General features: G+C 44.2%; 1 protein-coding gene across 1 annotated transcript in view; it reads right to left on the bottom strand.

Moving 5' to 3' along the window:
• FAM184B (family with sequence similarity 184 member B) overlaps positions 1-14,709 on the bottom strand; it is a 116,830-nt gene that overhangs the window by 26,072 nt on the left and 76,049 nt on the right. Inside the window, exon 8 of the mRNA XM_037831410.1 lies at positions 4,300-4,406. Coding sequence (XP_037687338.1) covers positions 4,300-4,406 — 107 coding nt within the window. The remainder of the gene's footprint in view (positions 1-4,299; positions 4,407-14,709) is intronic.

Genomic DNA, 14,709 nt, shown 5'->3' on the forward strand with positions numbered 1-14,709 from the left:
TCTTTATTCTGTTACCGTATATACAATCTAACATTTCCCCTTTTAATTATATTCAGATAATATATTTCAGCTCAGCCATTATTTTTTCAAATATTTTTTTCTGTCTGCATCTTCTTTCCCTTCTCCCTCTTGGACTCCAAATACATTCATGGTAGACCATTTGATATTGTCCCACAGGTCACTTAGGATCTCTTCATTTTTTAAAGAAAGTCTTTTTTTCTGTTCTTTGGATTAGAAGTTTCTTTTGATCTTTCTTTAAGTTATTATTTCTTCCACGATCTTCAATCTGCTGTGAAGTTCATCCAGGGTATTTTTCATTTTGATATTATACTTCTGAGTTTTAGAATTTCCCTTTGTTCTCCTGTATGGTTTTCATTTCTCTGCAGATATTCCCTAGCTGTTCAATCATCATGACAATCTTTTCCTTTATGTCCTTGAACACAATTACTATAATTGCTTTAAAGTCCTTGTCTGCTAATTCCAATATCTACACCATCTTAGGGTCTGTTTCTTGATGATGGGTCACATTTTCCTGCTTCTTTGAATGTCTCATTACCTTATATGCTGGATATTGTGGATAGTACATTGTAGGGAATCTGGATTATGTCATCTTCCTTTCAAAAGAGTTGACTTTTGTCCTGGTGGGCAGTTCAATTACTGGAGGCTCTTTTGATCCTCTCAAGCTCAGACATGTCTTTTGTTAGAGTTGGACATTTCAATAAGGTCCTTTGTTCCTTTCACATTCTAGGGCGTGGATCTTACTCCTCCTAAGCCGTGGTGTTTCTAAGGTCTCAAGTGCAGTGCTCAGCATGTTTCTCCTACTCTAGCTGAGCTTGGACTGCAGTGTTTCCCAGCACTGCATGACCTCTGGTATTTCCATTTTTTTGGCCCCATGGCAGCAGAGTCTCATCATGTATATGCACAGTCAAGCCCTTGGCCAAAGACCTGTGGAACACCCTCATTAGATTTCTACCGCATCCCCCACCTCCCCATACAGTACCCTTACTTTACAAATTCCAGCCACTTTAGCAGCCATGCACTCTGACATCTGCCTCCGCAGCTAAGCCTCACTATATCACCTTGTGCTGTAGCTGGCAACTGCTCTCAGGCAGAAAAGCTGCAGCAATTGTGGGCTGTTGATGGGGTTTATCTTATGTGTTTTCGTCTCCATAACATAGTCCTTTTTTCCCATAACTCAAAAGATTTGTCTCATATGTGTTGTTTAGTTTTATAGCTGTTAACAAAAAGAGGGCAAGTCTGGTACCAGTTACTCTGTCATGGCTGGAAGTGGAGGGTGCAGTTGTCATTACTATTAAAGGACAGAGTAACCATGCAAGTGTGAGACCTGTAGACCTTCACGATACACATAAGAACAGCTGCCCTCTATTGAGATGTAACTACAAGTATGAGTTCAGGAGCCAGAGAGACTATCATCTGGACTCTATATCTACTGGCAGTGCAGCCTTGAGTGCATTACTTCACCTCTCTGTTCCTCAGTTTCCCTTATGTTTAAGGTGAGGTATTTTAATAATGGTATCTACATAATAAAGATTAAAGGGGTTAATCCTTTTAATGTATTTATCACAGTCTAACATTCAAAAACACTATTATTATTATTATTATTATTATTCCATGGTACATTGTTAATGGGAATTTCCTTCTCTGACCCCACTCTACTGCCCCAGTTCCTTCACATCCCAAGGAAAAGCCAGCCACAGGTGACTCTCCTGACCCTCCCTTCCCACCCAATAGGGCTGAACCTGACCTTCTCTCCACCTGTCAACAGCCAATGAAAAAGCCATCTATTTCCTTCTTAGAGTCATAATGCCAAGAAGCCCAGTTCCCAGACAAGCATTTCTCATGGGAGAATTACTGAATATGTAACACCGCGCCCAGTACTCCAAAGGAGGCACTGCATTTATGTCCTCAGTCCCTGGCCTTAGATCCCAGAAAATCTTCCTATTCCTTCTCCTGCACTGTTTAGCCCTTCCAGAGACCCCACCTCCTTATTTTCATCTGTAGTTGACTCCCCCCTCACCAATATAGTCGCTTTGGGAGAAAAAGAAAAGGCCTTTGTGGTCACCACGTGCTGTTGGTCTTCCCAGCACCCTCTCCTTGGGGAAACACTGACCCGTTTCCATGGTGATCCTGTTAGTCCAAAGGGTTTGAATGCAGCCTCCTCTACCCTCACTCCAGCTAGCCCCAGGGAAGGGCATACAGCACAGGCCTGGTCCGTCAGAGCCCTGTCTCCTGGGCCAGAATGAATAACTGGGATGGACAGGTGCTCGAGATGGGCCCATTAGAGCCTTCTCTGAAATTTCTCCAGTGTTTTTAGGAAAGAGATTCTCACTATCTGGGTCTGCAAGTTCTAACAGGAGCCTGGTTTGTGGCTGCCAGCGGTAAACAGCCCAGGATTTCTTCTGGAGTTTGTCATCCTCTATGCTCATCTGCATCATAGCTAGAGATACAAGCTGGTAGGAACCATGGATTATGTGTCATCTGCTGGGACCCCAAAGAGAGAAGTGGAGCCTAACCTGGGAAGCTTTATCAAAAGACAATGGTTGGTATTAACAGTTACATTTTATTTCAACTAGAACTTTAACCTAATGGGTTTCACCTTTGGTATCATCCATTTCTCTGAGACTTGTTTAATTCACTTGATTAGAATATTATGCTACAGACAACATAGGTTCAGGTCCCTTGTGGACTGTTAGTTTTGATAAAACACTGAACCTAAGAGCAGTTAGCCATCTTGCTAATATGTGCAGTTCTCTACAAGAAATTGAGGAAGTATGGAATAATAAATACCACTGTATTACCAGCTGTAGAAAAGTGTCTTTAGAGATGATGTCAAATCGACTGGGTTGGAATTTAGTTCGGTCGCTGTCTAGCTGTCTGATCTTGGGCAGCTGAACGAACCATAGTGTGCTTATATATAAAATGAACTGTAATAGCGAAGATTCTTAAAAATCTTACCAAGATAAATATAAAATCTTATAAAAATCTAAGAATCTCTTCCATCCTTAAATCTAAGCATCATAAAAATTCTCTAAAACAGTTGTATATAGTAAGTATGTTCTTTTTGAAGAATTCTTTCTGTGAATAACTCTTCTACCTTTTACCAAAAGGCATGGCTTTGGGAAGAAGACAAGAATCTGCTATCTGGTGTGAAAAAATATGGGGAGGGAAACTGGTCTAAAATATTATTACATTATAAATTCAACAACCGAACAAGCTAAAATATTATTGCATTATAAATTCAACAACCAAACAAGCGTCATGCTAAAAGATAGACGGAGGACTATGAATAAACTAAAACTGATTTGTTCAGACAGTGATGACTGAATCTATTTGCAAAAGTTTGACAAGAAACTATTTTGATCTCTACGTTTGTTTTAAACTTGCTAGTCATTGATGTATCTTAATATTTTTATTTGAAAGCATTATAGTTGTTTTCTATATATAAAAAAAAAAAGACAGTGATTTGGATGGACCCTAGACACACTGAATCAGAATCTTGTGAGGTGGCGTGACAGACTATATTACCGTTCAGCAAACACTCACCCTCCGCCTCCTGTGGGAAGCATATTCACCCCCTCAATGCCCTGCACTGATAATGGTCTAGGTCACGTGACTTGTATTGGCCAATGGAATGCAGGTGAAAAAGAGGGGGTGCAAGGCTCTAAGAAGCATGGCGTGCTTCACCAGGGGTTTTACGCTCCTTCTCCTCACTGTGACAACATGCCCTACATAGGGTTCCAGAATGAGAAGATACATGGAACCACAGTTGGTTGCAGAACAATACCACCTGGCCTTCAGCACACACAAGCCCAGCAGAGCCAAGAATAAGGGCAACTGACCTATGACTAAAAATCCCAGATACTTTGGGAATGTTCACTGCAGCAGCAAAAGCTGACTAATACAGATGGTATGGCTGGGGATTTTCCTTGAGTGACAAAGCTCCCCTCCATCTCCTAGATAAAGAACAGCTGGGAGTATAAGGAGCAGAGGTTTGGAGCCAATCCAGGTCTGAATCTTGAGTAGGTTTATTAACCTCTGAGTTTCAGTTTCTTAATCTATAAAATGGTCTCTCTGGGTTCTGACATTAAAAAAGATAATAGATATAAAGCCCATAGCTGTGCAGAAAACATACAAGACGTGTCTGTGTCTTCCCTGAGCATGAGGCAAGGGCAGGGATAAACACTTGAGGACAGAATGAAAGAATGATGAATGAATTAATTTTCCAAGTCTGAGTCCTCACTCAGTGGAGCGCTCAGGACTCTGCATATCCCTCTGTACCTGTCTTCTTCATCGCTGCTGGTTCCTTCTTTGCCTACTAGCTTGTCTTGATATTCTTCCCCTCTGGGCAGGGTCTGAGAAGGTTCATTCAGTTTCAAGCATGGATCCTAAGGCAAAAACAATTGCAAGATGGGATTAAGTAAAGTCTACCCTCCCTGTTTCAACTTGTGGACTCCTCTGTAGGAGAAAGAGTCCCCACCTAACTCCCTAATACACACAGCCTGCAGGCCTAGGATGCTGAGGCCTAGCACGGTGCCTGGCTTATGAGCAGTGTCAGCCATAACCTTGTACCTGGCTGCTCAGTCTACAAGGCACTTCATATGGTGGAGGAAACTAAAGCAAGAGGGTCTCACCATCAGTCAGTGATGGAAATGGGATATGCATTCAGGAGTCTTAACCACTTCCTGATACCATCTCCCCTGCATCATCCACCAAGAGTGGTCCTTACCGTGTCTGTCTCATGGGACTTCTGTGAGGATTAGAGAACAGTGCCAGAGCATAGCCAGGGGTGAGTGTTAGCAATTGAGTATTATACCCATTTTACAGATAGTAGACTGCTCCCTCTCCTTATGTAGGTTCAGACAAAAAATTGCAGAATAACCAGAAGAAATGAAAAATAGGGTGTTCTAGTTTGCTAATGCTGCGGAATGCAAAACACCAGAGACGGACTGGCTTTTATAAAAAGGTGGTTTATCTGGCTACACAGTTACAGTCTTAAGGCCATAAAGTGTCCAAGGTAACACATCAGTAATCAGGTACCTTCACTGGAGGATGGCCAATGGTGTCCGGAAAACCTCTGTTAGCTGGGAAGGCATGTGGCTGGCGTCTGCTCCAAGTTCTGGTTTCAAAATGGCTTTCTCCCAGGGAAAGCCATTGCTTCCTCTCTAGCAAGCTTGCTCCTCTTCAAAACGTCACTCACAGCTGCACTGCCTTGGCCCTGCTCATCAGCTCATTTATTTGGTTCCACTGATCAAGGCCCACACTAAATGGGTGGGCCCATGCCTCCATGGAAATTATCTCATCAGAGTTATCACCTACAGTTGGGTGGGGCACATCTCCAAAGAAACACTCAAAGAAATCTAATCAAAACTGATAATGTCTGCCCACACAAGAATACGTCAAAGATAATGGCATTTGGGGGACACAATACATTCAAACTGGCACATAGGGTATGGGAAGAGAAGATGGAAACCACGAGTTAACATTGAGGCTTCTGAATTTTCTATGAATTGAATTTGTTCATGCTATCATTCTCCACTTCCCACAGAGCTATGGAGATGAAACAAAATAAGTAGACTTTCTTATTTTGATATGTCTATTAGTCATGGTAACCACCATCTATGGAAAACTGTATGATGAGCAAGCCACAGATTTGTTGGCTATGCAATCCCATTAAGTAACAGTGAATTGCAGCCCCAGATTTTCCACTAACTAGTTGCATGGCCTCAACCCAGGCTCTTCCCTTTTCTGAGCTGGAGTTTCATCAACCGCAAAACAAAGGGTTAGCTTAGATCTGTGGTTTTCAAACTGTGTTCCAGGCACCCTGGGAGGTCCTCAGGGACCCTCAGGGGTGGGAAACGATGGAGCTGAGGCTGGTGGGTAAGCCCTTTGGCCTTGTCTTAGAACAATACTGTGATCCTCTAAGAGGCCACCCGTGTCAAGGCCAACGAAGACCTCTCTATTGCTAAATGCAAAGGTCAATTCTTGGACCTCAGCTAACGCAACCTCTTGGTAGAGATGTCTTATGACTCCTGCCTTCATAAACCATTCTCCTCTTTGGCTTCCATGCAGCCCTCTCCTGCATTTCCGCCTCTCTCACCAGCTGGCTCCTTCTTGTCTTCTCAGCTAAAGCCTCTTCCTCACCTGCCTCAAGCCTCAGTCTCACACTTCTCTTTCATCTCTCACTCCCTGGAGCCTTATCTAGTAGTCCCCCATTAAATGCTACATGGATACTGTGACAAATTTGTTTTTCTGTTCCCAACCTTTCCCCCAAAGTTTGGACTGGTAAGTCCAGGCATCACTCGGATCATGTGGATGTTTAATAAGTTTCCCAAAACTGAACTCTTGGTCTTACCTCCCCCAAACACCAGGCAGGCTCTCACCTCAGGGCCTTTGCACTGACCATTCCCTCTATGATATTTGCATGCTTTGCCTTCTCACTTCACTCCCTCAACCATGAGACCTTCCCTGGTTTAAAGCTTGGTCCCTAGTACTAGGGTGACTTGCATTTAAATATCTGTTCTTCCACTTATTAATGATGCAACCTTGGGAAAATTACTTAGGCTGTCATAAAGATTAAATGAATGAATAAATGCAAAGTTCTTAGAACAGTACTTGGTAATTAGCACCAAAATTAATATTCCCTATGATTATTATTTGCTGACTACTTTCTCTAAAATACCACCTCCTGCTCTCTTTTCTCCACCTGGCTTTATGTTTTCTTCAACGTTTGTATGATGCTCTGGCATTAATCTTATTTAATTATCTGTTTTCTTCACTGGAAAGTAAGCTCCCTGAGGGCAGGGACAGAGTATGGCACATGGGGAGCACTCAGTAAACACTAAATGAATAAATTCAAATAAAGCACAAGGGTCCACTAAGGGATAAAAGGAGGAGTTGCTTCCATGCCACCCCTCCCATGTCCCCTCCCCCACCCCCCGTCATGCCCACTTTCCCTCCCATGGACAGAAGGGCCTGGGACTAATTGCATTTTTCTAACTGCATTTCTCATGAGAAATCCACAGGGTAAGGAGGATGGAGTGTTGGAGTGTGTGTGTGTGTGTGTGTGTGTTGGAGAGGTGGTGGATATAGAGATGGCTGCGGACGAAAAGTCTGCATGTTTTCAAGCTCTGCTCAGGAGCTTTGTGTGCTTTCATGAGTCCTAAATTCCAAGTTCTGTTTGAATCAAGAGGCAGCACTTAGGAACCCATTGCCCACCTGTGTCCAGAAGGACCTGGCCAGGGGCACTCGGCAACAATGGCCCATTAGAGAGAATAAGAGTGTCACCTTGGCTAAGCTAGAAGTTCATTTCCCAGGATTTCCTTCTCTGCATAATTCTGAGGAAGAGAACTCTGCATAAGTTTGGAAGGTCATAGTGATGCAGCAGCCATATTCCTTTTGCACTCAGAATGCTGGGGCAGGGCACCAGGTGCCGCTGCAGCTCACACACAACGTTGCCAATCTGCTCATTCACCTTGTTGGCGTGGCCAGTGGCCGGGCTCTCAGCTCCTCCCACCTCTGCTGGATCTCCTCTGGCTTCTCTCTGTCCTGGGTCAGTGTGTGCAGATCCTCCTTTGGCTTCTCCATACTCTGGGCCAAAGTATGTTCATTTCCGTTAATGGAAGATGCCAGATTCTCTTGCAGGTCACCCACAGCAACCAAGTCGGAGGGCTGGAGGCAGTCAGAGACCCACGTGGCTGAAGCTTGTCCTCACAGGTCTTCCCTGCTTCACGTTTGTCCTTCTTTCTTTGCTTACTGCCAGCCCTGCTGACTTTAGGCCCAGCACCAGAGCGCAGAAGCAACGGTTGAACATAAACTGACTGGCTCCCCCAATTATGTCAGGTGAATTCCTACAATTCATCCGATATGCTTTATCATCCTTAGTCATTAGTTTCTCCGACCTAACCCTCTAATCTCCAGACCCTACTTGTCCTTCAAGGCCCCACTTAACTGTCACTTCCTCCATGAAGCCTTCACTGTTCTCTTTTGCTGCAGTTACACTCTCTCTTCTTGGAGTCTCCATAACAATTTTTTTCGTACTGTAATTTTTCCACATATATTTATTAATTGCATACTGTGCCAGTTTGGATGTACTGTGTCCCCCAAAACAGCATTATCTTTGATGCAATCTTGTGGGGGCAGGCGTATTAGTGTTGATTAGGTTGGAACCTATTGGTTCAGTGTTTCCATGGAGATGTGACTCAATCAGCTGTGGGCAAGACCTTTCATTGGATCATTTCTATGGAGGTGTTGCCCCACCCATTCAGGGTGGGTCTTTACTGGATCACTGGAGTACTTTAAAAAGAGCCACACAGGCCTAGACGCAGAGCAGCTGTGAGTGACATTTTGGAGACAGCCACTGAAAGCAGACTTATGCTAGCCCAGAGTTTGCTCTGGAGAAGCTAAGAGAGGACAAAACATCCCAAGAGTAACATTTTGAAGAATGCACAGGAGCTGAGACAGGAGCTGGAACATAATCCGGGATCAGCAGATGCCAGCCACATGCCTTCCCAGCTAATAGGCATTTTCTGGACGCCATTGGCCTTCCTTTGGTGAAGGTATATTTGTTGACACCATAGCTTAGACACTTTTATGGCCTTAAGACTGTAACTTTGTAACCAAATAAACCCCCTTTATAAAAGCCAATCCATTTCTCATATTTTGCATTCTGGCAGGATTAGCAAACTGGAACACCTACTATGTGCCAGGCCTTGTCCTAGGGGATACAGCAACAAACAAAACAGACAGAAGTATTCTGCTATGGGAGAATTTTCTTTCTTCCTTCCTAGAAAATAAGTGTAAGGTAAAAGTAATCCCATATACGGTTTAAAAATTGTTCTAAACCTTACAGCCAGTAACTGAGAACCTTCAGTATGGTCATTTTTCATAGCCTGACTCCTCTCTCTTTCCCGTACCTAACGGAAACCGAAGTCCAGCTGGTTGACATGCCAGTGGCTGCAGGGGCCCACCTTTGCCTGCTAGTTCCAGGTTTTGGGTATTTGGGTATTTTGGAGATCTCAGCTTCCTAGAATGCCCACCAGCAAGCATCAAAGTCCAAGCAGGACAGCTTTGCGAGTCACTTGTTATAAACACATGTTCTGTATAATCCTCGGGAAAATTTACAGTGAATGTGGAACAACAAAAAAATCAGAGTAGCATAATACTACAATATAAATACATAAATGACGATTACAGTGAATTAGGTCCAGGTTTAAAAAGGAAAACTGAAGGCTATGGAGGAATCTTGGTAAATGGAAAGCATAAGAAATGCCAGCAAAAACAATTCCACCTATACCAAAAACCACAATAAACATGAGCTGGCTAAGTTCAACATGGAGATCTATCCTGATAAAAGCAATTGTTCATTAAAATGGTCTAATCATGAACCTGCAGGCATCTAATAAGGGTCTTAAAACATAAGGCAAAAATGTCCAGAATTTTGGGGAAAAATAGATCAATTTACAACTATAATGGGAGATTTTAATGTGTACCTTTTAAAAACTGATACATCAAGTAGACAAAGTAAGCAAGGATATGGAAACTAAATCTCATAGCTAAATAATTACTAATAGCCACTGACATTTAAATGGTGCTAAGCATGTGTGAGGCCCTGATCCAGGTGCTTTATATTTTAAAATCATTTAGCCTTCATAATTCTGTGAGGTGGGAACATGCATCCCATTTTAAAGATGGTGAAACTGAGGCAAGAGAGGATAAGTAACTTGTACAAGATCATACTAGGACTAGGATTCATATATATATATATATACATATATATATATATATATACACATTATTAAACTGAGAATATATGCTTTTTTCTAGCATATAGGGAACATTTATAAAAACTGACCCCACGTTAGACTACAAAACAAATCTCAACACAGTTCAAAGTGTTGACATTCTACAGACTGTTACCAGATGGCAGTGCAATTAGCAAGCAATAAGAAAGTAGGGTAAAAAAAAAAAATATTATGAGACAAATTCGAGAACATCTGGGATACAGCTAAATGCATACACTTAGAGAGAAAATTATATTCACTAGAAAATGTTCAAGAAGTTAAGAAAAGAACAACAAAATAAACCCAAAGAAAGTAGTAGGAAAGAAATATGAAACACGAAATTAATGAAAAAGCAAAAAGGAGGTACGATCAACATATCTGAAAGCTGACTTTCTGAAAAAGCACATCAAACTTCTGGCAAGCCTGATGACGGAAAAAGGGAGAAGGAACTTAAAGCAAGAAGATAACAGGCAAGGATCTCAGCTGTTACGGAGATTAAAAAGAATTCCAAATGTACTCTGGGTTACCGCGAGGCTCATGAAAGAGAATCTACAGGATGTAATTTCTGGGCCACTTCATCGGCTACTGTTAAATTTATAGGAGTCCTTGGCGAGAGACCAGAATCAGGGGAGGATCGAAAATGCTCACAGGGCTGATGGCCCTGGATAACTCCACCAGCTGCCAGCTATACTGCATCCGTCTGTTTACATCCATTATCTCGTGGATGCTTACAACTCCATAGGTAGATGGGAAGGACCCTGCTGTCCTTGCTTCACAGATGGGGAACTAAAGAGCAGACTTGTCCAGTGATGTGTCTAGGATGGCACCAGGACTGGAACCCTGGGTTGTGTGACTCTGATCCGTGTCTTTTCATGTCACTGCACTGGTACTAAGCCACGCCATGAGGGGACAATCACCAGTCCCCAGCAGTGAGTTCAAACCATTTTGTGCAAATGTGCTGCTGAGAAGCATCTGCATAACAGCCTCCCCTGACATTTGCAGGCTGTTGAGCTTTCCCCAAATCAACAGGGAGGTGAACTCAGTAATCCTTTGTTTCTCTCCACCTGTTTCCAGCTCCCAGGACACCAGAGACAGGACCGCCCTTCTCAGAGAAGAAGTGATTTGTTAGAGGAGGACCCCAGTGTGTGTTTTTCTAAATCACCCTCCAGCCAAGGGCTAATATTTGATGGATTCCCTAAGCAAACCTTTCAATGACCAGGACTCAAAATGGCACCTCAGGTCTATCTGTTCAATCGTCAGGTCAGGTATCAGTTCATGTAAAAGCAGGCATTAAGCACACAGGTATGTGTGCTTGGAAGGATAAAGACTAATAAGACAGCTACTGATCTCAAAAAACTTATAGAGCCACATGATCTGACAACAGAAGAAGATGTAAAAGGCAGATAGTGCTGGCCAAAGGGTCCCAGAGGAGGTGTAATTCTCCAAGCTCAGAATTCCTTGAGGCTTCCTGAAAGCATCAAGTTGGGATAGGAGTGAGGAGGAGAATATTATCAGCACAGCAGGTGGGAGCAACCCCACAAGAAGTGAGTGTGTGTCTGAGGGTGTTTGCTGTGACTAGACATTTCCCACTTCCTAAGACTGGCCAAACATTCACGTTTAGGAAAGGCTGCTGTGGGTAGCAGGTGTCCTTTCCTTGCCTTTCCGGCTACATTTGCGCCCTTTTCCTTTTCCTGCTCAAAACCCTCCTGCACCCCTTGCACTGCCTTCCCCTAGACCCCATCCAACCCTGGCACTGGGGAGTCTCAGCTGTTTGTCCTGCAGGCTTCTGGAGATTTCCTACTGAACAAACACCGTGAGCTCATGTCGAGAGGAATTCTGGCAAGTACCACTGTTGTCATCTCATCCCACAGGCAAGAAAACAGCCTCGTGGCGGTTGGGTTTCAGCCAAAACTTTCTAGAAGCCATATGGGGAAGGGCCACAGGCAGGAAGACCAATCAGGAGGCCACTGCCACAGTCCAAGTAGGGGATTGTAAAGGTTGAAACAGAACACGATAGGAGAAGGGAGGTGGGAACTAATCAAAATAATTTTGGCTGGGCTGGTTGGTTGTGTGAGAAGGTAAAGGATGCACCAGGTTTCTGCTTGACTAACAGGGTACATTGGGCTCAGATGAGGAATACACAAGAAGGTATGCTTTGGGTTGGGGAGAAAATGAGTTCTGTTGGAGCTGTGATGACTTTGGGATGCCTGGGGAACACAGGAGTGGAGACGTCCTGCTGGCATTTGGGTATACGTATCTGAAGGTCAGGGCAGAGGTCAGACAATTTGGGAGAATCCACAAATGGATGAAGGCACTCTGAGTGAGCTTGCAGAACAAGAACGTGGGACCACAAAGTCCCTGAATTAACCAGTATATTTTGCAATCCCCAGGGCTGGTCTGTTCTCAGGCACCCTGGTAAAAACGAAGACACCTGATCAACTTTTCATGATTCAAAAAATTTTGGTCTGGGTCATTCCTCTTTGAAAGCTTCTTAGGAAGTTACTGCCTCCCATCACTCTGGAATCCCAACCTAAAGCTACTTGTGAAAGGCTTATTGGATGCCTGTACCAAAATGCCTTGTAATCCATCAAAAAAAAAAAAAAAAAAGTAGCCATCAATTGAATCCAGAGGATATGACTATAACATTTAAAGGGGAGGTTGATAGAGAGAGCTCATGAAAGAATCAGAAGAAAGGAGGAAAATGGGAGAGGAACAAAAAAGTTTTGCCTGGAAGCCAAGTCAGTAGATTCTGGAGGGAGTCAGGAAGAGTTCAGATCCAGCCAAGAGGCCCGGCTAGAGGCAGACTCAGAGCATCCTGCTCTCTGTCTGGGGATCTGGCAACTGCAAGGCCACTGGTACCTGGTGAGAAGAGTGTTGACAGAATGTTGGGAGACAAAGCCAGATTCAGTGGGATGAGGAGGAAGTTCTGAAAGTGATGCTCCAGCTGTGGTCCACCTAGCCAGGGGGGTGGATACAGTCTTCCAGCTCAAATGGAGTTCTCTGACAACCAAAACCCTCAGCCTCTTTCACAAGGTTTGGGGCCCAAACATTCCCTTCCTCTCTCTCCCCTGCCTTGTATCCCTGGCATTTTGGGTCAAAGTACCTCATTCAAAAAGAGCTAGGGTGCCATTTTAATATTTCACAAATGATATAGATCATGGAGATCAATAGTTGGCTGAACCAGCACTTCCAAGCCTAGTAATTAATATTCCTTTCAGCTGTCCACTGTGCTATGAATTCCAAGTGGAATAAACTCTGGCTGCTCCATTTTTGTTTTCTGCTTGGGATCCCAGTGTATCCTCTAGCAGGAATAACTCTGAGCCACACCTGGTGTATACCGAGTTTCCTACCCCAAGTTCACACACTCCTGGGTTCCCCATCGGACATTCTGCTTGGATTCAACCCAGTGCTCTCTCCAGTGCCAAAGTGGTTTGGGTATGAACAGTGTGCACAGAAAAGTAACTAGCTCTGCTTTGCCTTCAACCACCCACTGCAAAAACCTCCTCCCGACTCCTCTGAGGCAAATGGCTCGTTATTTTAAGCCCATGTTCACATTAGGTCTTCTTTCATCTTCCAGGTATTTCACCTCTTCAATATTGTTTCTATTTTAAAGAAACCCACATGCCAAGGAACCTCCTGGATGGAAATATTCAAAGTCATTCTCAAGTTCAGTTGACAATCTTTCAATGGGAGCATTAAGGTACATCTTAAAAATAGAACACCTAATGCAATGGGAGTTTTGCTAAATAATCACAGGGGATGGTAACAGACACCATTAAGTAACCTTAGATTTATAAAATCTTACAACAGTTTTGAGAAGTGCCTTCCTATGCTTTCTTCCGCTCAGTACCCCAAGTCTCTGAGGTCTGGAGGGCAGGAATTATTGCCACCATTTTACTAATGAGACACAGCATAGAGTCGTGGCTAAGAGTACAGGCCCTGGTGGCACTCTTTGGGCCTCAGTTTCCCTATCTGTGAAATAGAGATAATGATATAATACCTATCTAAGTGAGTTAATACACGTAAAGCACTTGTGCCTGGCACATAGTAACTGATCTCAGAGACATTACTGGACTTGTCTGTGGACCCTGAGCAAGTCTGAGGTGGAGCTGAGGGGAACCCGTGTCCTAATCCCAAAGCAGGGCTCTTCCCCTGGCCTAAACTGCCTTCCTCGGCTCCGGAGAACCTCAGCCGGATGTCAGGAATGTCTTCCCCATGGAGTGAAATCTCCAGGGCAGCCTGCCTCGTCCCATGTCCAATGGAACCAGACCCGTCAACTCACACCAAACTGACAAACTGACAACTCTAGCACCGTATGACCTGGGGGACAGGGGGTATGTCTCAGGATGTCGTGGTTATTTAAGAGCTTAGTGGCCACTTGTTTGTCGACCCCCAGGAGAGCTGATGTCCTCAGCTTTGGATGGTCCTCCAGGTACAGTGCAGGTGACAGCTGCTCGGCAAACCACACCAGGCCTCCCCCAATCAGGGACACCTCTCAGGCCTGGGAGAGCTCTGGGTGCCCCTCATCTGCCTTCCCACAGGCCTGAGGGACTTTGCTCTGGGAACTTCCACATGCTGCTGCTTCCCCTTGGCAGCCCTTTCCTGATGAAGTCACATTCACCTGTCAGTGTCCAGGGCGATGTCACTCCTCCTGGGCCTCCCGGGGAGAGCACCCCCTCTCCCATTGACCCTCTGGCTGCATGTGAATCTTCCTGACATGATCACAGCCCTTATCATGCCAGGGTATTGGTTTTTTATTTCCCCCATTTGAATTTGAGCTCTCAGGGGCCGGCAGCCAGCCCTGCGCTGTGTGCAGGGACAGCATTCATCAATATTTGTTGACGCGACATGATGTCAATATTGATGACCACAAATGACTCTCCATTTCCTTCTGTAGAGGGTACAGGCA

This window comes from Choloepus didactylus, chromosome 3 (genome assembly GCF_015220235.1).
Source record: "Choloepus didactylus isolate mChoDid1 chromosome 3, mChoDid1.pri, whole genome shotgun sequence".
NCBI classification, from domain to species: domain Eukaryota; kingdom Metazoa; phylum Chordata; class Mammalia; order Pilosa; family Megalonychidae; genus Choloepus; species Choloepus didactylus.